The sequence below is a fragment of the Piliocolobus tephrosceles genome, chromosome 4 (assembly GCF_002776525.5).
Source record: "Piliocolobus tephrosceles isolate RC106 chromosome 4, ASM277652v3, whole genome shotgun sequence".
NCBI classification, from domain to species: Eukaryota; Metazoa; Chordata; class Mammalia; order Primates; family Cercopithecidae; genus Piliocolobus; species Piliocolobus tephrosceles.
The window spans coordinates 49,863,120-49,890,781 of record NC_045437.1 but is presented as its reverse complement, the minus strand read 5'-3'; the positions used below and the strand labels follow the sequence as shown (position 1 = coordinate 49,890,781).

At 43.2% G+C, this 27,662-nt stretch overlaps 1 protein-coding gene across 4 annotated transcripts; it reads left to right on the top strand.

The window, feature by feature from the left end:
* The first annotated feature begins 1,084 nt into the window (after window positions 1-1,084).
* Window positions 1,085-21,967, top strand: CENPH (centromere protein H). 4 transcript variants are annotated; one of them, XM_023207878.2, is made up of 10 exons: window positions 1,770-1,844; window positions 1,968-2,052; window positions 4,393-4,448; window positions 7,500-7,548; window positions 8,554-8,628; window positions 9,872-9,928; window positions 14,634-14,697; window positions 15,045-15,096; window positions 20,204-20,367; window positions 21,340-21,476. In XM_023207878.2, exons 1-10 carry the CDS (start codon window positions 1,784-1,786, stop codon window positions 21,430-21,432), a joined length of 756 nt encoding a protein of 251 aa, XP_023063646.1. In that variant the 5' UTR covers window positions 1,770-1,783; the 3' UTR covers window positions 21,433-21,476. The 4 variants fall into 4 exon arrangements, with proteins under 4 accessions (XP_023063645.1, XP_023063649.1, XP_023063646.1 ...); XM_023207877.2 differs by having other exon boundaries at window positions 1,085-2,052; XM_023207879.1 differs by lacking the exons at window positions 1,770-1,844; window positions 1,968-2,052 and adding an exon at window positions 2,086-2,312 and having other exon boundaries at window positions 21,340-21,967.
* Window positions 21,968-27,662: the final 5,695 nt, after the last annotated feature.

The following is a 27,662-nucleotide window of genomic DNA, read 5'->3' as shown; positions in this document are numbered from 1 at the left end:
CACACTAAGAAAACTGGTAATTTAATATCTAATATGCAGAACACATTCAAATTTCCTCAATTGCTCCAAAAATGTATTAGGGCTTTTTTTTTCTTTCCTTTTCCAATCTAAGATTCAATCATGGTTTGTTTTTCCATATAGAACAACAACCGTCCTGCTTTCTATGTTTCAGGACATAGACATGAATTGTCTTGTAGAATGTTCCTCATTCTGGATTTCTTGTCTCACGTTTTCAGCAAAGTTCAGGTTACAGATGGCAATAAAGGTGATCTGTACAACTCATGCATTATATTAGGGTCAGACATCAGATTGTTACACCATTTTTGATACCAATTTTGACCATCTGGTTAAGGTGGTAACCATTAGCTGTAACATTCCTATAAAGTGCTGGTCTCTAGTTTTAGCACTCATTAATTATACTTTCCTGACATTTATCTCCCTGGTAATATGGTAGTTTTCTATCATCTCTTCTACCTTTACTATTGACTTTCTAATGGATAGCTCCCTACCCACACCCACCCTCCCCCACCCCACCAGACAGGGTTTCACTCCATCACTCAGGTTGGAGTGCAATGGTGCTATCTTGGCTCACTGCAACCTCAGCCTCCCTGGTTCAAGCGATTTTCCTGTCTCAACCTCCGGAGTATCTGGGATTACAAGCGTGTGCCCCTGTGCTCGATTAATTTTTGTATTTTTAGTACAGATGGGGTTTCACGATGTTGGCCATGCTGGTCTCAGACTCCTGGCCTCAAGTGATCTGCCTGCCTTGCCTTCCCAAAGTGCTAAGATTATAGGCATGAGCCACCGTGCCAGGCCTTACACCCACCGTTTTTTTTACTGTGGGTTTTTTTTTTAATTGCGTTTTATGACCCTTTATGGTGGTGGTTCTCAAAGTGTACTCATCAATAAGCAACAGCAACTTTACCTGGGAACTTGCTACAAATGCAAATCAGAATCCTAGGGACACCCAGAAATGTGTTTTAACAAGGTCTCCTCCAAATTCTCACGTTGGATAACCACTGCATTATTATTTTTATAAAAATTTTTGAGAGTCTTTTTTGCATTTTTAGTAGAGAAGGGGTTTCACCATGTTAGCCTGGCTGGTCTCGAACTCCTGACTTCAGGTGATCCACCCGCCTCAGCCCCCAAAGTGCTGGGATTGCAGGGGTTAGCCACCACGCCCGGCGAATTTTTTTATCAGGAGTCGCATTACATTGATAATGGAGAGGCAGAAAACAGCACAGTATGATCAACATTAACTAGGGAGTAATTAGTTGTAAAAGAACTCTCGACTCTCTTGTTCAAAGAGGTTCAAGCTGCTGTGCTTGTGCGGGAAGGGCTGTATCCCTTACACGGCCGACTCTAATGAAAAACTACAAATCAGTCATTTGTCCTTCATTGTCTACATTCCCCCCACTCACTACACAGCTAAGAAAGCTCAAAGGTACCCTGCAGACACTCAAAACTTGAGGGCACCCAACTCTCAGTTACGAGTGGTGCCAGTCATAATGATAGAATGAAGTATCAGTGCAAGAAATGTAAAGCGTGTGTATGTCTCCAGGCTGGAAGTCTGGGTTCGAAATGTCTGCAATGCCTCGCACTTGTGGCCCGTGGATATCCCTGAACTTCAGAAGCCACTGGTTTCCCCGCCAAACGAAAGGTATGCACCTCATGGGTTCAGGTCAAAAAAGTCTTCTAAGCAACCCTCTAATGTTTATCTTTCACAGCCTGCCGGGCACACCCATCTTCACAGGCAGCGGACGGAAAAGAAGTGCCAAGATGGATGGACACACAGCTGTGGCCGCACTCACGTGTCCCAGCACCAAGGCCGAATGACCACTTAGGTCAGGAGATTTTCCCCCCGAGGCTGCTGTTCCCGGGAGGTGTCCCAACGTCTCTAGTCCAGCCCCTAGGTCAGCACTCTACACATCCGACGCTTAACGAAAGATATTCCAACTTTTTACCAGTGGTCTGCAGTTATTTTCACCAGCAGAGCCCGGATGAAAGAGGAGCGACAAGTAGCCGCGGCAACCGAAAACCCAGGCGGAAAAGGTGGGGCCCTGGGCGGAAGAGGCGGGGCCCTCGGGCCTTTTCCCGGCGTCCATTTAGTGGCGGGAAAAGCGATGTCTTCTGAACGGCCTTTTCGTGCTGAGTGGTAGCCTTTCCTCTCAACCAGCAATGGAGGAACAGCCCCAGATGCAAGCCGCCGACGAGCCCGCGGACTCCGGAGAGGAAGGCGGGGCAGGCGGGCCGCCGCAGGTAGCCGGCGCCCAGGCGGCGCGTAGCGAGGACCGCATAACCCTGCTCCTCAGGTTGTTCCCTTTGGCCGCTTCAGCCGGGACCAAGTGGGCGTTGTGGCCCGGAACTCCGTCCTTTGCTCAGAAGGGCTACGGTTCGAATTCACGCTCTGTCACGTCATGTCTCCGTGACGGCCTTATTCACTTAAACTCTTGAAGTTCTTTCTTCATCAGCGAAAAGGAGAGAAAGATGACCTCCTGGTAGAGAGGTTATAAAGGTTAAATGAGATAGTCTAGGAAAGTGTTGAGCATAGTGCCCCGGGCCCTTGGAAAGTCCTTAGAAGCTGTAATTTCTCCTCCTGCTTCCCCGCCCCCGGTTTACAGGCAAGTTGAATGCCAGAGCTAAATTGGAAGGAAGGTGTCCCTACCTTTTCTTTTAGAACTACGACCCCTTCGTAACCCAGAAGCTTTATATGTTATATATTCTACTAAGCGGATGATGTTTATACTTTTCCACTAAGCGGTTGCTGGGGAAGATTCGATGAGAAGGGACATCCCTCTTCCAAACCAGTGAGCAAGAGAAGGTCCTGGGCCAAATCTGCCTAACTGCCTATTTTTGTGTGACCACTCAAGCTAAGAATAGTTTTTATGTTTAAGTGGTTGCATATCATAAAATATATGATATCAAAAAATATATGAAATATCATAAAAATATTTCATAATACATGAACTCTATCAGAAATTAAAATTTCAGTTTCCATAAATAGTTTTATTGGAATACAACTTTCCTGCACAAGGGTGGAATTGAGTAGCTGAAACAGAGACCATGTGACTCAAACCCTAAAAAATTTGCCATCAGGTCCTTTACAGAAAAAAATGTGCGTTCCTCTGTTCTATATCGTAAAAAACGGTAGTTTTAAAAAAATCATTATGGGTCGGGCGCGGTGGCTCACGCCTGTAATCTCAACACTTTGGGAGGCCCAGGCGGATGGATCACCTGAAGTCAGGAGTTCAAACCAGCCTGGCCAACCATGGCCAACATGGTGAAACCCCGTCTCTACTAAAAATACAAAAATTAGCTGAGCGTGGTGGCGCGCACCTGTAATCCTAACTACTTGAGAGACTGAGGCAGGAGAATCACTTGAACCCAGGAGGCAGAGGTTGCATTGAGCCGAGATCGTGCCACTGCACTCCAGCCTGAGTGACAGAGCAAGACTCTGTCTCAGGAAATATAAATAAATAAGAAAATAAAGTCAAAAGTTTCAGAATTATGAAACTGTCATGCAAGTGTGAACTATTTTGTAAATATAATTTATTTGGGAGGCTGAGGTGGGCAAATCACGAGGTAAGGAGTTCGAGACCAGCCTGGCCAATATGGTGAAACCCCGTCTCTACTAAAAATACAAAAATTAGCTGAGCGGTGGTGGCAGGCTCCTGTAATCCCAGCTACTCAGGAGGCTGAGGCAAGAGAATTGGTTGAACCCGGGAGGCAGAGGTTGCAGTGAGCCAAAGATTGTGCCATTGCACTCCAGCCTGGGCAACAGAGCGAGACTCTTGACTCAAAAAAAAAATTTTTTTTAATTACCTTTTTTTCTTTTTTAAATGTTTTGAATAATGAAAACATACCTATTTCTTTTTTATTGCTTTTTCCTCCTTACCCTTGCTATCATCTTAAATTGCCATTTACTCATTGTTTTTCTACTTATGTATGATTTTTGGATTTATAGAACAACTGAAAAACTATGTGAATCCAAGGATTAGTATCTTTGTTATTTTTCTGTATCTCCTGATAACATCTGTATTTGTAAATAATTACAGTGGTTTGGGGTTTAATCATTTTGGTCTGTTCTTTGTATTGCATCCTTAGTTCATTCTGGCCTATTAAAAATAATCTTAAATGCCAATTTTTTAACTTTTTCTCACAGATGCTGTTTTCCCAGTGTATTCCATTTTGTGTCTTCCTCTGAGGCCTTGAAGTTCTTTATACCCATTTTAAATAAAATGGGGCCAAATTAGAAGTTTGTAATTATGAGTTTAATTATTTGTATTTATTTTGTGATATCAGCTTCCGAAAAAGAATGAGTTGGTTCGTCATACGGTAATGAGTAAAACCTTAATAAATATGTGACTTTATGTTCTCTCTATCTGTTTTCAGGCTGAGAGCGCAGACAAAACAACAGCTCTTAGAATATAAATCAATGATTGATGCAAGTAAGTATTTTCATTTTCAAATTGGGGTTTTGTTGTTTGTTTGGTTTTTTGAGACAGGATCTTGCTGTCACCCAGGCTGGAATGCAGTGGCGCAATCTCCGGTTTACTGCAGCCTCAGCCTCCTGGGCTCCAGCAGTCCTCTCACCTCAGCCTCCCAAGTAACTGGGACCACAGGCACATGCTACCATGCCTGACTAATTTTCTGTGTTTTTTTGTAGAAACAGGGTTTTGCCACCACACCTGGCCTCAAATAAGATTTTGTGAATTTGATGATTAACAGTTCTCAAGGAAAAATAAAATTAACTTTACCAAAAATTGTTTATATATGTTCTAGTGTAGCAAAACTGGTAAACATGCAAGATATTTATGAAGTATGGTAAGTATGGTGAAAGAAACAAAGGCATGATAAGAGGGAGGGGCTTCTTTTCATAGGGATGGCTTCTCTAAGAAGATGATTTCAGAGCTCAGATCCAAATGAGAAGAGTTTACATTCCAATAGTCTTTTTGTTCTCTGTATAGCTAGTACCATTTTTAAGGGATTATGACATCCAAAACCTAGATTTAGTTAACATTGTAGAATTTCTGTACCTAGGAGAAGACAGATGTAAGGCAGGTCACAGGACGTTTAGTTGTAGCCTTTGAAAGAAGATGTTTATCTAAAATTGACTATCTGCTCTTTTAGAGGCCAATACAGGAAGATCACTTGAAGCTAAGAGTTTGAGATTGGCCTGGGCAACAAAGTGAGACTTCGTCCCTACAAAAATGAAAAAACTTAACCGGATATGGTGATACATACCTGTAGTCCCAGCTGGGACTCACTGCAGCATCCAATTCCTGGGCTCAAGTGATTGAGTCACTGTACTGTACTCCACTCCACTGGGCAATAGAGTGAGACTGTCAAGCAATCAATAGAGAAATAAGTATTGATTCTTTTACTGTTTAAAAAATATATATATGGCCAGGCATGGTAGCTCACGCCTGTAATCCTAACACTTTGGGAGGCCGAGGCAGGCGGATCACCTGAGGTCAGGAGTTCGAGATCAGCCTGACTAACGTGGAGAAACCCCATCTCTACTAAAGATACAAAATTAGCGGGGCGTAGTGGTACATGCCTGTAATCCCAGCTACTCGGGAGACTGAGGCAGGAGAATCGCTTTAACCCAGGAGGTGGAGGTTGCAGTGACCTGAGATTGCGCCACTGCACTCTGGCCTGGGTAACGAGCAAAACTCTGTCTCAAAATATATATATATATATATGTATATATGACTGAGTCTTTATTGGTTGAAGGATTGTTTTTTACAATAAAGGGATCTATTTTAAGGGTACAATTTGATGAGTTTTGACAAATTTCTAAATCTGTATAATCACTACCACAATCAAGATACAGAACATTTTCAGCTGAGCGTGGTGGGTCAATCTGTAATCCCAGCACTTTGAGGGGCCAAGACGAGATGATTGCTTGAGCCCAGGACAACCAGCCTGGGAAACATAGTGAGACCCCATCTCTAAAAAATCAAATTGGCCAGATGTGGTACCATGTGCCTGTAGTCCCACCCAGCTGGGGTAGGAGGATTGCTTGAGCCTGGAATATCAAGGCTGCAGTAAGCCAAGATCACACCACTGTACTCCAGCCTGGGTGACAGAAGGAGACCCTGTCTCCCCAAAATGAAAAAAGATACAGAACATTTTCTTTTTTTCTTTTTTCTTTTTTTTGGATGGAGTCTTGGAGTGCAGTGGCGAGATCTCGGCTCACTGCAACCTCTGCCTCCCGGGTTCACCGCTTCAGCCTTTCAAGTAGCTGGGATTACAGGCGCCTGCCACCATGGCCAGCTAATTTTTGTATTTTTAGTAGAGACAGGGTTTCACCACCTTGGCCAGGTGGATCTTGAACTGACCTTGTGATTCACCTACCTCGGCCTCCCAAAGTGTTGGGATTACAGGCGTGAGCCACTGTGCCCGGCCAGAACATTTTCATACCAAAATAATCCCATGTGCCGCTTCACAGTCAGTCCCCACCCTTTCCTCCAGCAACCACCAATTTGATTTTTGTTACTGTGGAATTGTCTTCTAGAGTTGTGTTGTCTGATGGGGTAACCACTAGCCACAAGTGGCTTTTTTTTTTTTTTTTTTTTTTTTTTGAGATGGAGTCTTGCTCTTGTCCCCCATGCTGGAGTGCAATGACTCGATCTCAGCTCAGTGCAACCTCCGCCTCCTGGGTTCAAGGGATTCTCTTGCCTCAGCCTCCCGGGTAGCTGGGAAAACAGGCACCTGCCACCACACCTGGCTAATTTTTTGTATTTTTAGTAGAGACGGGGTTTCACCATGTTGGCCAGGCTGGTCTCTTAACTCCTGACCTCAGGTGATCCACCTGCCTCGGCCCCCCAAAGTACTGGGATTACAGGTGTGAGCCACCACTGCTGGCCACACATGTGGCTTTTTAAAGCTTATTAAAATGAAATAAAATTTAAAATTAAGTGTATATCAAATGCTCAGTTGCCACATGTGACCAGTGGCTACCCTATGGGGTAGCATAGATATGAAACATTTCCATCATCATAGTGAGATGATCTCGCTCAGCGACCCAGGCTGGAGTGTAGCTAGTAAGATTTTGGCTCACTGCAACCCCCACCTCGTGGGCTCAATCGATCCTCCCACCTCAGCCTCCCGAGTAGCTGGGACTACAGGCATGCACTATCGTACCTGGCTAATTTTCAGTAGAGACAGAGTTTCGCTGTGTCTCCCAGGCTGGTCTCAAACTCCTGGACTCAAGCAATGTGGTTAGTCATCATTGAGATGGGCCGTAAATGAAAAATACAGACAGAATAATGTGAAATATGTCATTAGTAATGTTAAACTGACTGCACATTGAAATAATATTTTTGATCTATTGGGTTAAATAAGTATATTAAAATTAAATTTCACTGTTTCTTTTCTGTAATGTGGAAATGACATTTTAAATGATGTATTTTGCCCTTGTGGCTTATATTATATTCCTTTTGGACAGCACCTTTCTAAAATGTTAATAACTTCAAAAAATTGTTTATTTGCAGATGAAGAAAAAGCTCCAGAACAAATTATGCAAGAAAAGCAAATCGAAGCGTATGTTGTATTTAAAAATTTTGTTTATGGTCTTTACTAAGATTTAATCATATTTTCTATTATTTCGTTGTTAGAGATGGAGTCTCACTATCACGCAGGCTGGAGTACAGTGATGTGATCATAGTTCATTGAAGCCACGACCTCCTGGGTTCAAGGGATCCACTGGCCTAAGCCTCCTGAGTAGCTGGAACTACAGGCTCATTGTACCAAACCTGACTTTTTTTTAAAAAATATTTTGGGGCCGGGCGTGGTAACTCATGCTTGTAATCCCAGTACTTTGGGAGGCCTAGGTGGGTGGATCACCTGAGGTCGGGAGTTCAAGACCAGCCTGACCAACATGGAGAAACCCCGTCTCTACTAGAAATACAAAATTAACTGGGTGTGGTGGCGCATGCCTGTAATCCCAGCTACTTGGGAAGCTGAGGCAGGAGAATTGCTTGAACCCAGGAGGCAGAGTTTGCAGTGAGCTGAGATCACACCATTGCACTCCAGCTTGGGCAACAAGAGCGAAACTGCACCTAAAAAAAAAAAATTTTGTAGAGATGGGGCCTCACTTTGTTGCCCAGGCTGTTCTCAAATTCCTGGCCTCAAGTAATCCTCCACCTTGGCCTCCCAGAGTTCTGGGATTATAGGCAAGAGCCACTGAGCCTGGTCATAATCTCATTTTTTATGCTATAATATTGTTTTTCTTTTTCCTTTCCTTTATTTTTCCAGATAACTTGTGATGCATATACTGGGAAGTTGTTAATTTGGGATGGAGATTTATATGTACACAAGTGATCACGTTAGAACTTTCTAGCCTCCCTTTTTATAAGATACTGAGTGAAGTAGCTCAGGGGCATTAGTTTGCTAAATGTGTAAATACACATTGGTATATTGAGCCTGTAGAACACTTTTATTTAGATAGAGGTGTTTTACTTTTTTAAGGGCTTACTTCATACATTTATTTCAATAATGTCTTTTTCTGATATTGCTGATATTGTTTTGCTCATGTTTCTTTCATAGTAAAATTGAAGACCTGGAAAATGAAATTGAAGAGGTGAAAATTTCTTTTGAGATAAAAAAGCTTGCATTAGACAGGTAATTATTACATTTTAAATATAAGCATTGTGAATTGAATGCAAAATGGGTATGAGGGCAAAGTGGAGGGAATCTTTTAACTGGGCTGAATGAATTAGTCAAGCACAGTGATGATTAGATAATGGTCACACGAAAATTTTATTATTATTACTGTTTTTTAATTTGACAAGGTCTCACTCTTGCCCACGCTGGAGTACAGCAACATGATCACTGCTCACTGTAGCCTCAACTTCCCAGGCTCAAGTAGTCCTCCTGCCTCAGCCTCTGGAGCAGCTGGGACTACAGGCATGCACAACCATGCTTGGCTAATTTTTAAAATTTTTTATAGAGAGGGGGTTTCACTGTGCCCAGGCTGGTCTTGAACTCCTAGGCTCAAGCAATCTTCTTGCCTCAGCCTTCCCCAAATGCTGGGATTACACAAACCCAGCCTGGTCACACAAATTTTGGGCCCTGGGAGAAAATTTGCATTACAGATGCTTCTTAGTTTGCAATGGGATTAGGTCCTGATAAATCCATTGTAAATTGAAAATATGGTAAGTGAAAAATGCATTTAATACACCTAACATGGCTGGGTGCAGTGGCACGCGCCTGTAATCCCAGCACTTCGGGAGGCCAAGGCATGTGGATCATCTGAGGTCAGGAGTTCGAGACCAGCCTGGCCAACATGGCAAAACCCTGTCTCTACTAAAAATACAAAAATTAGCTGGGTGTGGTGGCATATGCCTATAATCCCAGCTGCTAGGGAGGCTGAGGCAGGAGAATCACTTAAACCTGGGAGGCAGAGGTTGCAGTGAGCTGAGATCACGCCACTATATACTCCATCCTGGGCGACAGAGCAAGACTCCCTCTCAAAAAAAAAAAATGTTTTAAAGTTTATAGTTGTATATGGTTTTGTATTCCCTAAGTTCTTCATTTCAGGCCCACCCTGATCTTTTTAGTGGCTTAATCCTTCCACTGAAAGTAGGTGGTTCAGATAACTCATTCAGCTCAGGCCAGGTTTCAGATTTACCTGGCCCCTCATTCTGGCAGTGTATACCCACATGCAACAGCCCTATCCATCTTGGTGTTATTTCATATTTCTATGTTTTATTTCTCAAAGTATTTCTCATGTAATAATATTTTGAAACCTACTTCTGTTTTATGTATATTTGAAGGGAAATCAATCTTTGTCATGTGTGGAATTTTTTTAATGTACCACAAATGTTATCCATGTTTTATAACGCAAGCTTTTTCCCTCTCATAGGATGAGACTTTCAGCTGCACTTAAAAAAAACCTGGAGAAAATTAGCACCCAGTCTAGGTATGATTTTCTTTTTCTCTGGATTCAGTAAGGATGGGATCTGCATAGTGACTTTAGTTTTGTGAATTTTAAAAAATTATTACTGCCAACTGCCTTTATCTGGGGAATAAGGAAAGTGATGAAATTTTTGTAGGCCCTCCCCAGAATTACAGCAACTTCTATAGTTCTAATGATACTTTGTTCTATATGGATTGTAACTGTAAGAAGCAGAAGAGTTTATCCAGAAGATTGGAAAAATTTAAGGGAAAGCTTTAAAAGTTCATTTTTTTTCAGTATTTACTATAAATTAGGAACAGGGCTATCTCATTTAATCCATCCAAAACCCAATGAGATAGGAAATATACTCCTCATTTTTTATTGGTAGAAATGAGCTTGTTCGGATCAAACAATTTCCCAAAGGATGTAATGTAAAGACTAGCAGGTCAGGTCTTCTGTATCCTGATATCTGGCCTCAGAGGTCTTATCTCAAAGCTCTTGTGATAAAATAGCCCCTTCTTCCCTTGAGCACCAGAAAAATTCTAAGATGGGTTTAAGCACTTTTTTTTTTTTTTTTTTTTTTGGAGACAGAGTCTTGCTCTGTCACTCAGGCTGGAGTGTAGTTCACTCCAGCCTCCACCTCTCGGGTTCAAGTGATTCTCGTGCCTCAGCCTCCTGAATAGCTGGGATTACAGGTACCTGCCACAACACCCAGGTAATTTTTGTTTTTTTCGTAGAGACGGGGTTTTACTATGTTGACCAGGCTGGTCTGGATCTAGGCACTTTTATTTTGAGTATCTTAGCCCACACTGATACACGTTTTCCCCATATTCCAGCTAAATCCAGGATTACATAAATCAAAAAATCTGAATTTGAACACTCATAACTTTTTCTCTCCCATAAAAGGAGAGTTTAGCCTGGGTACAGAGGCTCATGCCTATAATCCCAACACTTTGGAAGCCTGAGGCAGGAGTATGGATTGAGCCCAGGCATTTGAGATCAGCCTGGGCAACATAGGGAGGCCTCAGCTCAACAAAAAAATTTTAAAAATTAAGCCAGGCATGGTGGAGCCACCAGTAGTCCTAGCTACTCTAGAGGCTGAGGGGAGAGGATCAGCCTCCTGTCTTGATTCTAGGAGGTCATCGGGCTGCAGTAAGCTGTGATCTTGCCACAGCACCTTAGCCTGGGCAATAGTGAGACCCCATCTCAGGAAAAAAAAAAAGAAAAAAAGAAGAACATTATTGAGTTTAAGGTGTGGGGTGCAGAACATCAGGACAGATTCATCATATTGTTACTGAAGTGTCAGGGATTCAGTCTAGGTTCTGTTGCTTGCTGCACAGAAATGTAATCACTGACATGAGTATTGTCAGGAAGAAGGCTTTGAGTACTATAGCCAAGGAGAGGGGAAATCAGTCTCATCTCCTAGATGGACTAAAATTAAGTCCATCTAGGGTGTTTTGTTTTGTCTTGTTTTGTTGAGATAGGGCCTCACTCTGTTGCTCAGGCTGGAGTGCAGTGGCATGATCCTGGCTCACTGCAGCCTCGACCTCCCAGGTTCAAGCAATCCACTTCAGCCTCCCAAGTAGCTGGGACTACAGGCGCACGCCACCGCGCCTGGCTAATTTTTGTATTTTTTGTAGAGATGGAGTTTTGCCTTGTTGCCCAGGCTGGTCGCGAACTCCTGAGCTCAAAGTGATCCACCTGCGTTGGCCTTCCAAAGTGCTGAGATTGCAGGCATGAACCACCACACTCTGCCAAATTAAGGGTTTTTATAGCAGGGAAGATATGTAACCATGTATGGGAAAAGAGGAATTAGGGAGGGGTAAGGAAGAGGAGTTAGTCAATAGGAAGCAGGCAGTTAGTTAGGCAGTCTTGATGGGTGAGGGGTCTGATTCTTATTGTCCAGAGGGTGTGATCTTGTAAGTTTCAGTTCCTTGATACTATCTGGGAGGCCTGATGGTTGGTTTCCTGAGAAAGGAACTCAGATAAGACAATTGTAACTTTCTCAAGTTTTAATACTGGGAGGATCAGTTTCTGTTTATTCAAAAGAAATCATAAACATCAGTTCTGTGGGACAATTGGGCCAGTTTCACTGTTGACACCAAAAAACAACAGAAGGGTCAGACCTGGCACAGTGGTTCACGCCTATAATCCCAGCACTTTGGGAGGCTGAGGCAGGCAGATCTTCTGAGGTCAGAAGTTCGAGACCAGCCTGGCCAACATGGTAAAACCCCATCTCTACTAAAAATGCAAAAATTAGCCGGGCGCGGTGGCAGGCGCCTGTAATCCCAGCTCCCGGGAGGCTAAGGCAGGAAAATTGCTTGAACCCAGGAGGCAGAGGTTGCAGTGAGCTGAGATTGCACCACTGCACTCCTGCCTGGGCAACAGAGTGAGACTCTGTCTCAAAAAAAAAAAAAAAAAAAAAACCAGAAAGGTCAAATAGGCTGAGGCAGTGTTTTATTAGCACATTTTAAAGTTTACAACTGTTAAAAAAAAAAATTAATTGGGATACACCTGGAATGCCATTAGGCTGAACCATCTTTAGCCTTAAGCTCCAGCACCTTGGGGTTCCTATGTAAGCCTGTTGTTAACAGTAAAGTGGAGCTTAAGCTTACCCAATGAGAAACTGCCAACTAACCTCTTCCTAGAGATGTTCCACTTTAACCAACCAATTATATTTTCTGTCTTTCTTCTATGAACACCTTATAAAAGCTTCCTCACTCAACTCCCACAGTAGAGCACTAAACAGCTTATAATCCTGTGCTGCCAGATGCATGAATTGTCTGGTAAAATAAAGTTGTTACATTTTAATATGCCTAAATTTATCTTTTAAGACAACCAAATATAGCTGTAAATAGTAAAAAAAAATGAGTTCAGCTCTCCCAGGTTTGTGCAGATTCCCCCTTTTGGCCTTCTCAGTTAGTTGCTTCTACATTGTTTTTCACACCTGGCTGATTATCAGAATAATGTCTATTATAATGATCACATTGTTGGTCCTATCCCAAACTTTCTGCAGCATATCTTTTTTTTTTTTTTTTTTTAGGCGGAATCTTGCTCTGTCATCCAGGCTGGAGTGCATTGGCATGATCTTGACTCACTGCAACCCCTGCCTCCCGGGTTCAAGCAATTCTCCTACCTCGGCCTCCTGAGTAGATGGGATTACAGGCACACACCATCACACCTGGCTAATTTTTGTATTTTTAGTAGAGATGGGGTTTTGCCATGCTGGCCAGGCTAATCTCGAACTCCTGACTTCAAGGGATCCACTGTACCTGGCTTTTTTTTTTTTTAAATAGAGATGCAGTCTTGCTATATTGTCCAGGTCTCAAACTCCTGAACTCAAGCAGTCTTCCTGCCTCAGCCTCCCAGTGTGCCGGGATTACAGGCATGAGCCACTGAACCGGGCCTTGAATCAGCATATATTTGGGGACTAGGAATCCTTACTTAACAAGACTCCCATGTGACTGTGGCACTCTGAAGTATGAGAGCCACTGCTCTGCCCAGTCTTATTCCATATCCTTTTGCTCCCACCATATCAAACTACTTGATCTAGGTAATTACTTTATGTCTTTATTCCACCTTGTGCATGACTTTGGTTCATGTTTGTTACTACACTACAGTATGATTGTGGATTTATTTTTCTCCTCCACTAGATTCTTTCCTCTTTGAAAACAGATACTGTGTTTTATTTTATTTTACATTTCTGGCACCTGGCATAGTTCTTGAAAGCATGTAGTAAGTACTCAAAAATATTTGTCGAAGTAGAGGTAAAAAGCAGTTTATTCCTTGAAACTATTCTACATGCTGCAGTAATGGTGGATACATGTAATTATACATACGTCAAAACCCAGAGAATGGGCGGGACCTCAGTAGCTCATGTCTATAATCCTACCACTTTGGGAGGCTGAAGAGGGAGGATTGCTTCAACCCTGGAGTTCCAGACCAGTCTGGGCAATATAGGGAGACCTCGTGTCTACAAAAAATTTAAAAATTAGTGGGACGTGGTAGTGTATGCCTATAATCCCAGCTGCTTCAGAGGCTGAGGCAGGATGATCGCTTAAGCCCAGGAGGTTGAGGTTGTGATTGTGCCACTGCACTCCAGCCTGGGTGGCAGAGCGAGACCCTGTCACAAAAACAAACCCATAGAATATACACAAGCAAGAGTGCACCTTGATGTAAAATCTGGACTTTGGGTAACAATGATGTGTCGATATAGGTTTGTTGATTGTAACAAATGTGCCACTTTGGTAGGGGATGTTGATAATGGGAGAGGCTGTGCATGTGTCTGGGGCAGGGTGTATATGAGAAATCTCTGTACCTTCCACTCAGTTTTGCTGTGAAACTAAAATTGCTCTAAAAAATAAATTCAAAACAAAAACTAAAATTGCTCTAAAAAATAAATTCAAAACAAAAGCAGCTTGTTAGGAAGTTATTAGGATGTTTCCTCTCTAAATATGAAATTTTTACAGATGTTCCCACATTTTAAAATTTGGTATTCTTCAATATCTGTGACCAAACATTTTTCTAGGGAAATGCATCTCTAATTTCAACAGAAATTTGGATTACATCAAGCTTTTCCAGATTTATTTTGTTAAACTGACTTTTTATCCAAGTGTATGGTGGATTTAATGAAAGTAAGTTTTCACTCATTGATTCCTTCATTAATGACAGGTATTTTTAATTAAGTTACAAATAACCTTAATAAATCATCTTTTTGTTTCCTTTTCAGTGTGCTCATGGATAACATGAAACACCTATTAGAGCTAAATAAATTAATAATGAAATCACAGCAGGTAAACTTACACATTAGGCTGATTATGCATTCTCATGATTTTACTGTCAACTTCTTGCTGGTAACTGTAATGTATATGATTAAATAGGATGGTCCAAAGGGAATGCTATGATTGGAATTCACTGTCCTCAAGTTCTTTTTTTCAAAATTCCATTATTTCTGACTAATGTTGAACATTATCTACTTATAAGTTAATTTACTGTCTTCCTTTTGTTGTGTGGAAATAGAGGAACTGAAAACTGGAACTTTAGATAACTAAGGCTAATAGATAAAACTCAGTGATTTAAGTATTACAAGTTTGTCCTTACCTACAGTAATGTGCTTTAACTTTTTTATTTTTAATAACAGGAATCTTGGGATTTAGAGGAAAAACTGCTTGATATTAGAAAGAAGAGATTACGTATGTAAAACACTTTTTTTTGGCAGAACACATTTTGCTTACTTTATAGATTGATAAGGCCAGATCTCTTAGCCACTGAGAAATTTCGTAATTTCTGACTTTCAAAATTTCTTTAAATTTTTGACATGGCAGCTTAAAAAGTGATATAAAGTACATTTTGTTCTATTTATTCTCATTGTTTTAGAACTTTATTTTTGTTTGTTGTTTGCTTTTTTTGAGACGGAGTCTTGCTCTATCACCCAGGTGGAGTGCAGTGAACTATCTTGGCTCACTGTAACCTCTGCCTCCCGAATTCAAGTGATTCTCCTGCCTCAGCCTCCTGAGTAGCTGGGACTACAGGCACCCACTACCACGCCCAGCTAATTTTTGCATTTTTTTGAGACGGAGTCTTGCTCTGTCACCCAGGCTGGAGTGCAGTGGTGCGATATTGGCTCACTGTAAGCTCTGCCTCCCGAGTTTACGCCATTCTCCTGCCTCAGCCTCCCGAGTAGCTGGGACTACAAGTGCCTGCCACCTCGCCTGGCCAGTTTTTTGTATTTTTTTAGTAGAGATGGGGTTTCACCATGTTAGCCAGGATAGTCTCGATCTCCTGACCTCATGATCCGCCCGTCTCGGCCTCCCAAAGTGCTGGGATTACAGGCTTGAGCCACCATGCCAGGCCCTTTTTTTTTTTAATTCTTTAATATGTTATTTTTTTTTGGAGAAAGAATCTCACTCTGTCACCCATGCTGGAATGCAGTGGTACAATCTCGGCTCACTGTATCCTCTCCCTCCTGGGTTCAAGTGATTCTTGTGCCTCAGCCTCCAGAGTAACTGAGATTACAGGTGTGTCCCACCACGCCTGGTTAGTTTTTATATTTTTTTAGTAGAGATGGGATTTCACCATGTTGGCCAGGCTGGTCTTGAACTCCCAACCTCAGATGATCCGCCTGCCTTGGCCTCTCAAAGTGCTGGTTACAGGCGTTAGCCACCGCACCTGGTCAAATTTTTGTATTTTTAGTAGGGACAGAGTTTTACCATGTTGGTCAGGCTAGTCTTGAACTCCTGATCTCAAGTGATCCACCTGCCTCAGCCTCCCAAAGTGCTGGGATTACAGGCATGAGCCACCGTGCTGTGCCTCATTATTTTAGAACTTTAAATCACAAAATTAGTACATTCTCAGAAGGGGAAAAATAAAATGATGTGGTAAATTATAACACAAAAGTCATGCCTGTTTTCTGTGTGACCACAATTTGGTATTTATCATTCTAGACTTTTCCATGTCCAGTAAACATTTTATATATATATATATATACACACACACACGTATATATAATTTCTAAATGATAAGATGATATGTATGGATCTACAGCCTTTTCACTTAATTTATCATGACATGAGATGGTTTTTTGCATTGAAACTGTTGAAATGTTTGTATCAAAGGCAATGCATACTGTAGAACATTTGGAAACAAAGGTATGCAAAGGAAAAGTTAAATTTTTTTATTTTCCATCAAAAGATAATCAGTCTTCAAAGCTTTTTTTTTTTTTCTTTTCTTTCTTCTTTTTTTGGTGAGAAAGGGTCTTGCTGTGTCACCCAGGCTGGAGTGCAGTGGCGTGATCATAGTTCATTGCAGGTCATTGCAGCTTTGACCTCCTGGGCTCAAGCCATCCTCCCACCTCAGCTCCCAAATAGCTGGAAATACAAGTGTACTCCACCATGCCTGGCTAACTTTTTTGTTTTTTGTTGACATAGAATCTTGCCGTGTTACCCAGGTTTGTCTTGAACTTCTGCTCTCAGTGATGCTCCTGCCTTGGCTTCCCAAAGTGCTAGGATTACAGGCATGAGCTACTGCACCCGGCCTGTATTTCTTTTTTTTCTTTATCTTTTTTTTTTTTTTGTGAGATGCTGTCTCACTCTGTCACCCAGGCTAGAGTGCCGTGGTGCAGTCTTGGCTCACTGCAACCTCTGCCTCCTGGATTCAAGAAATTCTCTGCCTCAGCTTCCCGAGTAGCTGGGATTACAGGCGCCAACCAGCATGCCTGGCTAATTTTTTGTATTTTTAGTAGAGACGGGGTTTCACCATCTTGGCCAGGCTAGTCTTGAACTCCTGATCTTGTGATTAACCCACCTCTGCCTCCCAAAGTGTTGGGATTACAGGCGTGAGCCACCATACCCAGCCTTTGTTTGTTTGTTTTTGTTTTGAAATAGTCTCGCTCTGCTGTCCAAGCTGAAGTGCAGTGGCATGATCTTGGCTCACTGCAACCTTTATCTCCTGGATTCAAGCCATTCTTCTGCCTCAGCCTCCCAAGTAGCTGGGATTACAGGCATGTGCTACCACACCTGGCTAATTTTTGTATTTTTAGTAGAGACAGGGTTTCACCATATTGTCCAGGCTGGTCTCGAACTCCTCACCTCAGGTGTTCTGCCTGCCTCCACCTCCCAGAGTGCTGGGATTATAGGTGTAAACCACTGTGACTGGCCTCTTTCTTTGTTTTTTGAGACAGGGTCTTGTTCTGTTACTCAGGCTGGAGGCATGCTCATGGCACGCTACAGCCTCGACTTCCTGGACTCAGGCTATGCTTTCACCTCAGGATCCCTGATAGTTAGGACTACAGGTGCATGCCACCATGCCTGACTAATTGTTTTTTTTCTGTAGATTTCTTGTTTGTTTTTCTCTAGAGACAGGGTTCACCATGTTACACAGGCTGGCACAGAACTCCTGGGCTCGGCTGGGTGCGGTGGCTCACGCCTGTAATCCCAGCACTTTGGGAGGCCGAGATGGGCGGATCACGAGGTCAGGAGATCGAGACCATCCTGGCTAACATGGTGAAACCCCGTCTCTACTAAAAATACAAAAACTTAGCCGGGCGCGGTGGCAGGCGCCTGTAGTCCCAGCTACACAGGAGGCTGGGGCAGGAGAATGGCTTGAACCCAGGAGGTGGAGCTTGCAGTAAGTCGAGATCGCACCATTGCGCCTCACTCCAGCCTGGGCGACAGAGTGAGACTCCGTCTCAAAAAAAAAAAAAAAACTCCTGGGCTCAAGTAATCTGCCCACCTTGGCCTCCCAGAGTGCTGGAATTACAGACGTGATCGATCCACTGTGCCCGGCCAGATTTGTTGGTTGGTTCTTTTTTTTTTTTTTGGATTCAGAATTTCTTGTTGCCCGGGCTGGAGTACAATGGCATGATCTTGGCTCACTGCAACCTCTGCCTCCCAGGTTCCAGCAATTCTGCCTCAGCCTCCCGAGTAGCTAGGATTACAGGCACCCACCACCACTCCCAGCTGATTTTGTCTTTTTAGTAGAGACGGGGCTTCTCCATGTTGGTCAGGCTGGTCTCGAACTCCCTACTTCAGGTGATCCACCCACCTCGGCTTCCCAAAGTGCTGAGATTACAGGCATGAGCGCCGCGCCTAGCTGGGTTTTGTTTTTGTTTTTGTTTTTGTTTCTGTTTTTGAGACGGAGTTTCGCTCTTGTCACCCAGGCTGGAGTGCAATGGTGCGATCTTAGCTCACTGCAACCCCCGCCTCCCGGGTTCAAGCAGTTCTTCTCCCTCAGCCTCCTGAGTAGCCAGGATTACAGGCACCTGCCACCATGCCCCGCTAATTTATACTTTTAGTAGAGACAGGTTTCACCATGTTGGCCAGATTGGTCTCCAACTCCTGACCTCAGGTGATCCACCCTCCTCAGCCTCCCACAGTGCTGATTACAGGTGTGAGTCACTGCACCCGGCTCAGATTTGTTATTTGTAAACATTATATAGATTTGCCTGTTAGCAAATAATCTCAGGGTCAGTAGTAGTATTGGTCATCTTGTTTATTCCCCCCACGTTTTTTTAAGTAGAATCAGGGTCTTGCTATGTTGCCCAGGGTGGTCTTGAACTTATAGCGATCCTCCTGCCTCAGCCTTCCAAAGTGTTGGGATTATAAGAATGAGCCACCCATGCTCAGGCTATACCCTTTTGATGATTCATTTTTTCCACTGTATTCCAACCTCGTTTAATACATTAATGTTGAAGAACAGGCCCCTGAAATACATCCATTTATATTTCCAAGTAGTTTAATTCTTAGACTATTTCCAGTAATACAAAAAATGGTTGATGATGTTTATCCCTGGAGAGGGGAATCTTACTTTATTTTTCCTGAGACAGAGTTTCACTCTTGTTGCCCAGGCTAGAGTGCAGTGGTGCAGTCTTGGCTTACTGCAACCTCTGCCTCTGGGTTCAAGTGATTCTCCTGCCTCAGCTTCCTGAGTAGCTGGGATTATAGGCACGTGCCACCATGCCCAGCTAATTTTTGTATTTTTCGTGGAGATGGGGTTTTGTCATGTTGGCTGGGCTGGTCTCGAAACTCCTGACCTCAGGTGATCCGCCCACCTCGGCCTCCCAAAGTGCTGGGATTACAGGCGTGAGCCCGGCCAAGGAAGCTTACTTTTCATTTAAAATTAATCTTATTTTGTTGGGCATGGTGGCTCATGGCTATAATCCCAGCACTTTGGGAGGCCAAGGCGGGTGGATCACTTGAGATCCAGAGTTGGAGACCAGCCCAGCCAACGTGGCAAAACCCTTGTCTGTACTAAAAACACAAACATTAGCCAGGTGTCGTAGCGGGTGCCTGTAATCCCAGCTATTCAGGACACTAAGGCAGGAGAATCACTTGAACTCCCGGGAGGTGGAGGTTGCAGTGAGCCGAGATCGCACCACTGCACTCCAGCCTAGGTGACAGAGTAAGACTTCATCTCAAAAATAATAATAAAATAAATGTTTATATGTTTCATTTTTGTAATTAAAGAGGGAAAAGATATATGTATTTCCTACCTGTTTTGGCAACCCAAAATAAGCCCTCAATACATGATACCACTTGAAATATCTGTAGACAGCTGTTATTGTCATACAGAAATACCTGGAACATTTCACTAAGGGCATTGCTAAGTATAAAATTAAAATATTGTTACTTTGCACCAGGGAAGTCATTTTCAGATCATAATAAAATTGCAACCTAAAATGCTGCTCATTAAAATTTTTCTCTTGACTAAAATAACCAAGAAGTGATCTGCTTCATAATTTTTCAAGATCCTAGTTTGTAGAGGTATTATATATGGTATATTATTTTATTTTTAACCTAACAGAATTAAAACAAGCTTCAGAAAGTAAGCTTTTAGAAATACAGACTGAAAAGAACAAACAGAAGATTGATTTGGACAGTATGGAAAACTCAGACAGGATAAAGATCATACGACAAAACCTACAGATGGAGATAAAAATTACTACCGTTATTCAACATGTGTTCCAGGTAACATTTATATAAACAAGCAAGAAAAGTAAAGTACTTTTTTTTTTTTTTGAGATGGAGTTTCACTCTTGTTGCCCTGGGTGGAATAAAATGACTAGATCTCACCTCACTGCAACCTCTGCCTCCTGGTTCAAGCAATTCTCCTGTCTCAGCCTCCTGAGTAACTGGGATTACGGGCGCCCACCACCACACCCGGCTAATTTTTTAATTTTTAGTAGAGACAGGTTTTCACTCTGTTGGCTAGGCTGGTCTCAAACCCCTCACCTTTAGGTGATCCATCCACCTTAGCCTCCCAAAGTGCTGGGTTTACAGGCATGAGCCACTGCGCCCGGCCAACTATTTGATGATGTTATTATACAGTTTGACTTAACTTTCAGCTAGTTTTTGTTCTTGATGAAATAATTCAATGTTTAATATTGGTCTGTTTGTATATATCTGGAATGTGTGTATACTTAATGCTTAAGGTCTTGATTTTCCTTTTTTTCTTTTTTCAGACGGAGTCTCACTCTGTAGCCCAGGCTGGAGTGCAGTGGCATGATCTCGGCTCACTGCAGCCTCCTCCTGGGTTCAAGCGATTCTCTTGCCTCAGCCTCCTGAGTAGCTGGAATTACAGGCATCTGCCACCACACCTGGCTAATTTTTATATTTTCGGTAGAGATGGGGTTTCGCCATGTTGACCAGGCTGGTCTTGAACTCTGACCTCAGGTGATCCTCCGCCCGGGAGGCGGAGGTTGCAGTGAGCCAAAGTTCGCACCATTGCACTCCAGCCTGGGTGACAGAAAGAGACTCTGACTCAAAAAAAAAAAAAAAAGAAGAATGTATTATCATTTTTTTCTTATCACAGAGCTACACATGTAGTAAATATTAATTATTTGGTAAGATTAGTGAAAAATGATATTCCAAAATCTTGTTAAATTTTTAAAGTACTTGTAACTTTAATTTAAAACAATTTTTTTTTTTTTTTTTTTACAGAACCTTATTTTGGGGAGTAAAGTCAATTGGGCAGAGGATCCTGCCCTTAAGGAAATTGTTCTGCAGCTTGAGAAGAATGTCGACATGATGTAATAAGAATTCATTTCTGACATATTTTACATTTTTGGCAATCCCAACTCTTATTTGGAATATTTCTGTGCATTTGTTTGTCCACCATAATTTTAGAAAAGCGTATCCATAACATTTACAGTTGTATAGTTGTGGTTAGTTATTTGTAGTGGGATTGAAAGTAATTTTTTTCTTTTTATATTTCTATATTTAGTTTGCTTTTTTTTTTGAGACGGAGTCTCACTCTGTCGCCCCGACTGGAGTGCAGTGGTGTGATCTCAGCTCATTGCAACCTCTGCCTCCCGGGTTTAAGCACTTCTCCTGAGTAGCTGGGACTAAAGGTGCACACCGCCATGCCCGGCTAATTTTTTGTATTTTAGCAGACACAGGGTTTCACCGTGTTGCCCAGGCTGGTCTCGGAACTTGTCAGTTCAGGCAATCCGCCTTCTTGGCCTACCACAGTGCTAAGATTACAGGTGTAAGCCCCTGAACCTGGCCTAGTTTGCATTTTTTTTCCTATCAGTTTTGTAAGTTAAGAAATAAAAGGAATTAATGTTAACGCTATCTTATTTTTTTTAATTGGTGCCCTTTAATAGTACTCTATCTTAGTAATTACAAAATAGAACTTGTCACTTTTTATAGCATTGCAGTCCATTTTTGAAAAACTCTTAATTTGAGCACTTTATTAATTTGGAGCTGTTGAACATTTTTACAGCTAATGTAGTATTTTCAACATTTTTGTTTGTTTGTTTGTTTTTGTTTTTCCTTGAGTGACAGGCTTGCTCTGTCACTCATGCTGGAATGCAGTAGTTCGATTTCAGCTCACTGCAACCTCCGCCTCCTGGGTTCAAGCAATTCTCATGCCTAAGCCTCCTGAGTAGCTGAGATTACAGGTGTGGGCCACCATGCCCAGCTAATTTTTTGTATTTCCAGTTGAGACAGTGGTTTCACCATGTTGGTCAGACTGGTCTTGAGCTCCTGACCTCAAATTATGTGCCTGCCTCGGCCTCCCAGACTGTTGGGATTACAGGCATGAGCCTCTGCACCTGGCCTCCACATTCTTTTTAGAAGGACGTGAAACTTGAAATGATGCATTTGTTTTCTTTTCTTTTCTTTTTTGAGACGGAGTCTGCCTCTTTTGCCCAGTTTAGAGGGCAGTGTGGCACGATCTCAGCTCACTACAACCTCTGCCTCCTGGGTTAAAGCAGTGATCCTGCCTCAGCCTCCCTAGTAGCTGGGACCACAGGCACGTGCCACCACGCCTGGCTAATTTTGTGTTTTTGGTAGAGATGGGATTTTGCCATGTTGCCCAGGCTGGTCTCAAACTCCTGAGCTCAAGGCCACCCATCTTGGCTTCCCAAAGTGGTGGTGTGAGCCACCGCACCTGGCCAAGTTCCTTCTTAAGGAGCAATTCTGAGAGAGAAATTATATTAGCTTTTCCTAAAATCATGCTGAATAATAACCCCAAATCTCAGTGGCTTATAACAGACATTTCTGTTTTGGGTCTGTCCTTCAGCTCATAATTCTAGGACTCGGGCTGAGGGAATAGCCACAATCTCAAACATTCTCATGGCACAGGGCAGGAGCTTATGATGTCAAGTCCAATTATACCAGTATGATTAAAGTTTCTGTTTGAAAGAGGCTGACATTGATGAAACCCGACATCATTGAGGCAGGAAAATATACTTCTCCCATGGCAGGGGAGTGGTGGATTTCAGAGTTGGAGAAAAAAAGTGGGTATTTTACTGAAAGAATACAATCTATTAAACTCAGCTATCTTGATTATAAATACTAACTTCCTTTCTGCATTGTGCATGCAAAAGATACTTCCCAAGGAAGATAAGAGATAAGCTAATAGTGTCATCTAATTGTTACACTTTTTTCAAAGTTCGGTCTTTTATATCAGGTCCAGATGTGGCCCTTCATCTAGAGACCTGTGAACTGAAAAGACAAATTATATCACCTCACATATCCAGCAAGCAATAGTGGAATAGGTCTGCAGTCTATAGCAATTTTTTCCTTTTTTTTTTTTTTTTTTTTTTTGTGGTAGAGACAGGGTCTCACTTTGTTGCCCTGGCTGGTCTTGAACTCCTGGGTTAAAGCCGTCTACCCACCTCAGCCTCCTATGGTGCTGGAATTACAGGTGTAAGCCAGCACACCCAGCCAAAATCTTAAGTATTACTTGGCAAATGATAGGAGATTCCCCTCACTAGGGGATAGTGACACTGATGAGGTTCTTGTGTTGTTTTCTGGAGGTACTTCATCCGGATTCTTCACTCTGCCTGTGGGGAGGTTCTACCTTTTTCATTATCAATGTCGGCCATGTCTCTGAAGAGGGCATTAGAGAGTACGTCCTTCTGAGCAGCTTTCTGAAGTTGGGGGCACAAAGATCTTTTTACATCTACAACAGTCACAGTCTTTTTTTTTTTTTCCTGTTGTTTGCTTTTTTGAGATGGAATCTCACTGTGTTTCCCAAGCTGAAGTGCAATGGTGCCATCTCAGCTCACTGCAACCTCCACATCTCAAGTTCAAGGGATTCTCCTGCCTCAACCTCCTGAGTAGCTGGGACTACAGGTGCACACCACCATGTATGGCTAATTTTTTCTTTTTTGAGACAGAGTTTCACTCTGTTGCCCAGGCTGGAATGCAGTGGCACAATCTTGGCTCACTGCAACCTCTGCCTCCCGGGTTCAAGCAATTCTCCTGCCTCAGCCTCCCAAGTAGCTGGGATTACAGGCATGTACCACCACGCCCGACTAATTTTTGTAGTTTTAGTAGAGGCAGGGTTTCACCATGTTGGCCGGACAGACTGGTCTTGAACTCCTGACCTCAGCTGACCCGCCTGGCTTGGCCTCCCAAAGTGCTGGGATTACAGGTGTGAGCCACTCGCCCAGCCCAGCTAATTGTTTTGCATTTTTAGTAGAAATGAGGTTTTACCATGTTGGCCAGGCTGGTCTCAAACTCCTGATCTCAAGTGATCTGCCTGCCTCGGCCTCCCAACGTGCTGAGATTACAGGCATGAGCCAGCGTGCCCAGGCTTGCAGTAGATACATTACCTATTTATGTTTTTTTTCTTTATATGGAGTAGATATATTTTCTAAGGCCAGAAAATCTACCCATGGATTATGTTCTACAAAAAGGGCAGAAGAACTAAACTGCTAAGATGACATCGTATCACTAACCAACTCAGTGATCTGGGCGTTGTGGTACATGCCTGTAGTCCCAGCTACTCAGGAGGCTGGGACAGAAGGACTGCTTGAACCAGGGAGTTTGAGGCTGTAATGAGCTATAACGGTGCCAGTGCATTCCAGCCTGGATGACGGAGTGAGTCCCTGTCTCAAAAAAAAAAAAAAAAAAAAAACGAAAACTGGGCGCCATGGCTCACGCCTGTAATCCCAGCACTTTGGGAGGCGGAGGTGGGCAGATCATGAGATCAGGAGATCGAGACCATCCAGGCTAATATGGTGAAACCCCATCTCTTACTAAAAATACAAAAAATTAGCGAGTCGTGGTGGCAGGTGCCTGTAGTCCCAGCTACTCGGGAGGCTGAGGCAGAATGGCGTGAACCCGGGGGGTAGAGCTTGCAATGAGCCGAGATCGCGCCACTGCACTCCAGCCTGGGTGACAGAGCGAGACTCCGTCTCAAAAAACAAAACTTAAGTGGTAGTTATCTGCTATCTAAGGCTAACAATAAAAGGCTGTTACAGAGCTATATGGGCAGGGCCATCCCTGAGACTTCAGACCTGTAGAACCATGCAATACCTGCCTGAGAGAGTCCAGGTACCTCTCTTCAACTGAGAGCTGCTGGGTTGGCTGTGCCCAGCAAAACCATGGGGTAGGGCTGCCCTGGGGCTTTGGGGTCCAACCCCCATCCCAGTGCATCCAGAAGTCAACATACTGAGTCAAGAATTATTCTCGAGCTTCAAGAGTTAATGTTTGCCTTGTTGGGTTTTTAACTTACTTGGGACCTATTACTCCTTTTTTCTTGCCTATTTCTCCCTCTTGGGATGAGAATGTCAATCCTATTCCTGGCCCATCGTGTTTTGGAAGCACATCTATTTGATTTCACTGGCTCACAGTTGGAGGAGAATTTGCCTCAAGATGAGTCATGCCTTGAGTCTCATCCATATCTGATTTAGGTGAGACTCTGGGCTTTATAGTTTTGGGTTGGTGCTGGAATGAATTGAGACTTTTGGGATGGATAAATATATTTTTGTTTTTTGCCTATTGAGACAGTGCCTCCCTTTGTTGTCCAGGCTGAAGTGCAGTGGTACGATCTTGGCTCACTGTCAACAACTTCCACCTCCTAGGTTCAAGCAATTCTCGTGCCTCAGCTTCCAAGTAGCTGGGATTATAGGCATACACCACCACACTCAGCTAATTTTTTTATTTTTAGTAGAGACAGGGTTTCACCGTGTTGGCTAGGCTGGCATGGAATTCGTGACCTCAAGTGATCCGTTTGCCTCAGCCTCCCAGAATGCTGGGATTACAAGCGTGAGCAACTGTGTCTGATAAATGTATTTTGCATGAGAGTAGGACATAAATTTGGGGGGCCAAAGGCGGTAAGCTATGGTCTGACTGTGTCCTTCAAAATTCATCTGTTGAAAATTGCCAATGTGACAATACTAAAAGGGCCTCCAGGAAATGATTAAATCATGAGTACAGAGCCGTCATGAATGCGATTAAGGCCCTTAAAAAAGGTTTGAGGGCCAGGCACAATGGTGCATGCCTGTAATCCCAGCACTTTGGGAGGCCAAAGTGGGCCAATCACCTGAGGTCAGGAGTTCGAAGCCAGCTTGGCCATGGCAAACCCTCGTCTCTACTAAAAATACAAAAATTAGCTGGGTGTGGTGGTGGGCGCCTATAATCCCAGCTAATTGGGAGGCTGAAACGGGAGAATGGCTTGAACCCAGGAGGTAGAGGTTGCAGTGAGCCGAGATTGTGCCACTGCACTCCAGCCTGGGTGACAGAACAAGACTCTGTCTCAAAAAAAAAAAAAAAAAAGGTTTGAGGGAGTGGGTTCCTTCTGCCCTTCTGCCATGTGAGGACACAGTGTTAAACCCCTCAGATGAAGCAGCGTTCAAAGTACCATCTTGGAAGAAGAGACAGCCCTCACAGAACACCGAAACTGCTGGTACTTTGATCTTAGACTTTTGAGCCTCCTGAACATGAGAAGGAAATTTCTATTGTTACAAATTACCCAAACTAAGGTATTCTGTCATAATAGCACATATGGAGTAACAAGAGCTAATCAACATTCATAGAATACTCCACCAAACAACAGTAGAACACTTTCTTTTCAAGTGCTTGTAGAACAACAGACCATATCCTGGATGACAAAATAATTGGCCAGGCACGGTGGCTCATGCCTGTAATCCCAACACTTTGGGAAGCCAAGGCGGGCGGATCACAAGGTCAGGAAATCGAGACCATCCTGACTAACACGGTGAAACCCCGTCTCTACTAAAAATACAAAAAATTAGCTGGGTGTGGTAGTGGGCACCTGTAGTGCCAGCCACTCGGGAGGCTGAGGCGGGAGAATGGCGTAACCTGGGAGGCAGAGCTTGCAGTAAGCCGAGATCGTGTCACTGCACTCCAGCCTGGGCGACAGAGCGAGACTCCGTCTCAAAATAAATAAATGAATAAATAAATTTCACAAATATAAAAGAATTGAAATTATAGACTGTGTGCTGACTACAATGGAATTAAATGAGGAATCAGTAACAGTCGAATAACAGGAAAATTTCCAAACACTTGGAAACTGAACACACTTTTAAATGAGGCATAGGTCAAAGGAGTCTCAAATGAAATTTTTTTAAAAAGCATTGAACCGGGCCAGATGCAGTGGCTCACACTTGTAATCCCAGCACTTTGGGAGGCCAAGCCGGGCGGATCACCTGAGGTCCGGAGTTCGAGATCAGCCTGGCCAACATGGAGAAACCCCATCTCCACTAAAAATACAGAAATTAGCTGGGCGTGGTGGTGGGTGCCTATAATCCCAGCTACTCGGGAGGATGAGGTAGGAGAATCACTTGAACCAAGGAGGCAGAGGTTGCAGTGAGCTGAGATCATGCCATGGCATCCAGCCTGGGTGTGTCACTGCGAGACTGTCTCAAAAAAAAAAAAAAAAAAAAAAAAAAAGAATCTGCTGGGCGTGGTGGCTGGTGCCTGTAATCCCAGCACTTTGGGAGGCCAAGGAGGGCGGATCACGAGGTCAGGAGATCTAGACCATCCTGGCTAATAAGGTGAAACCC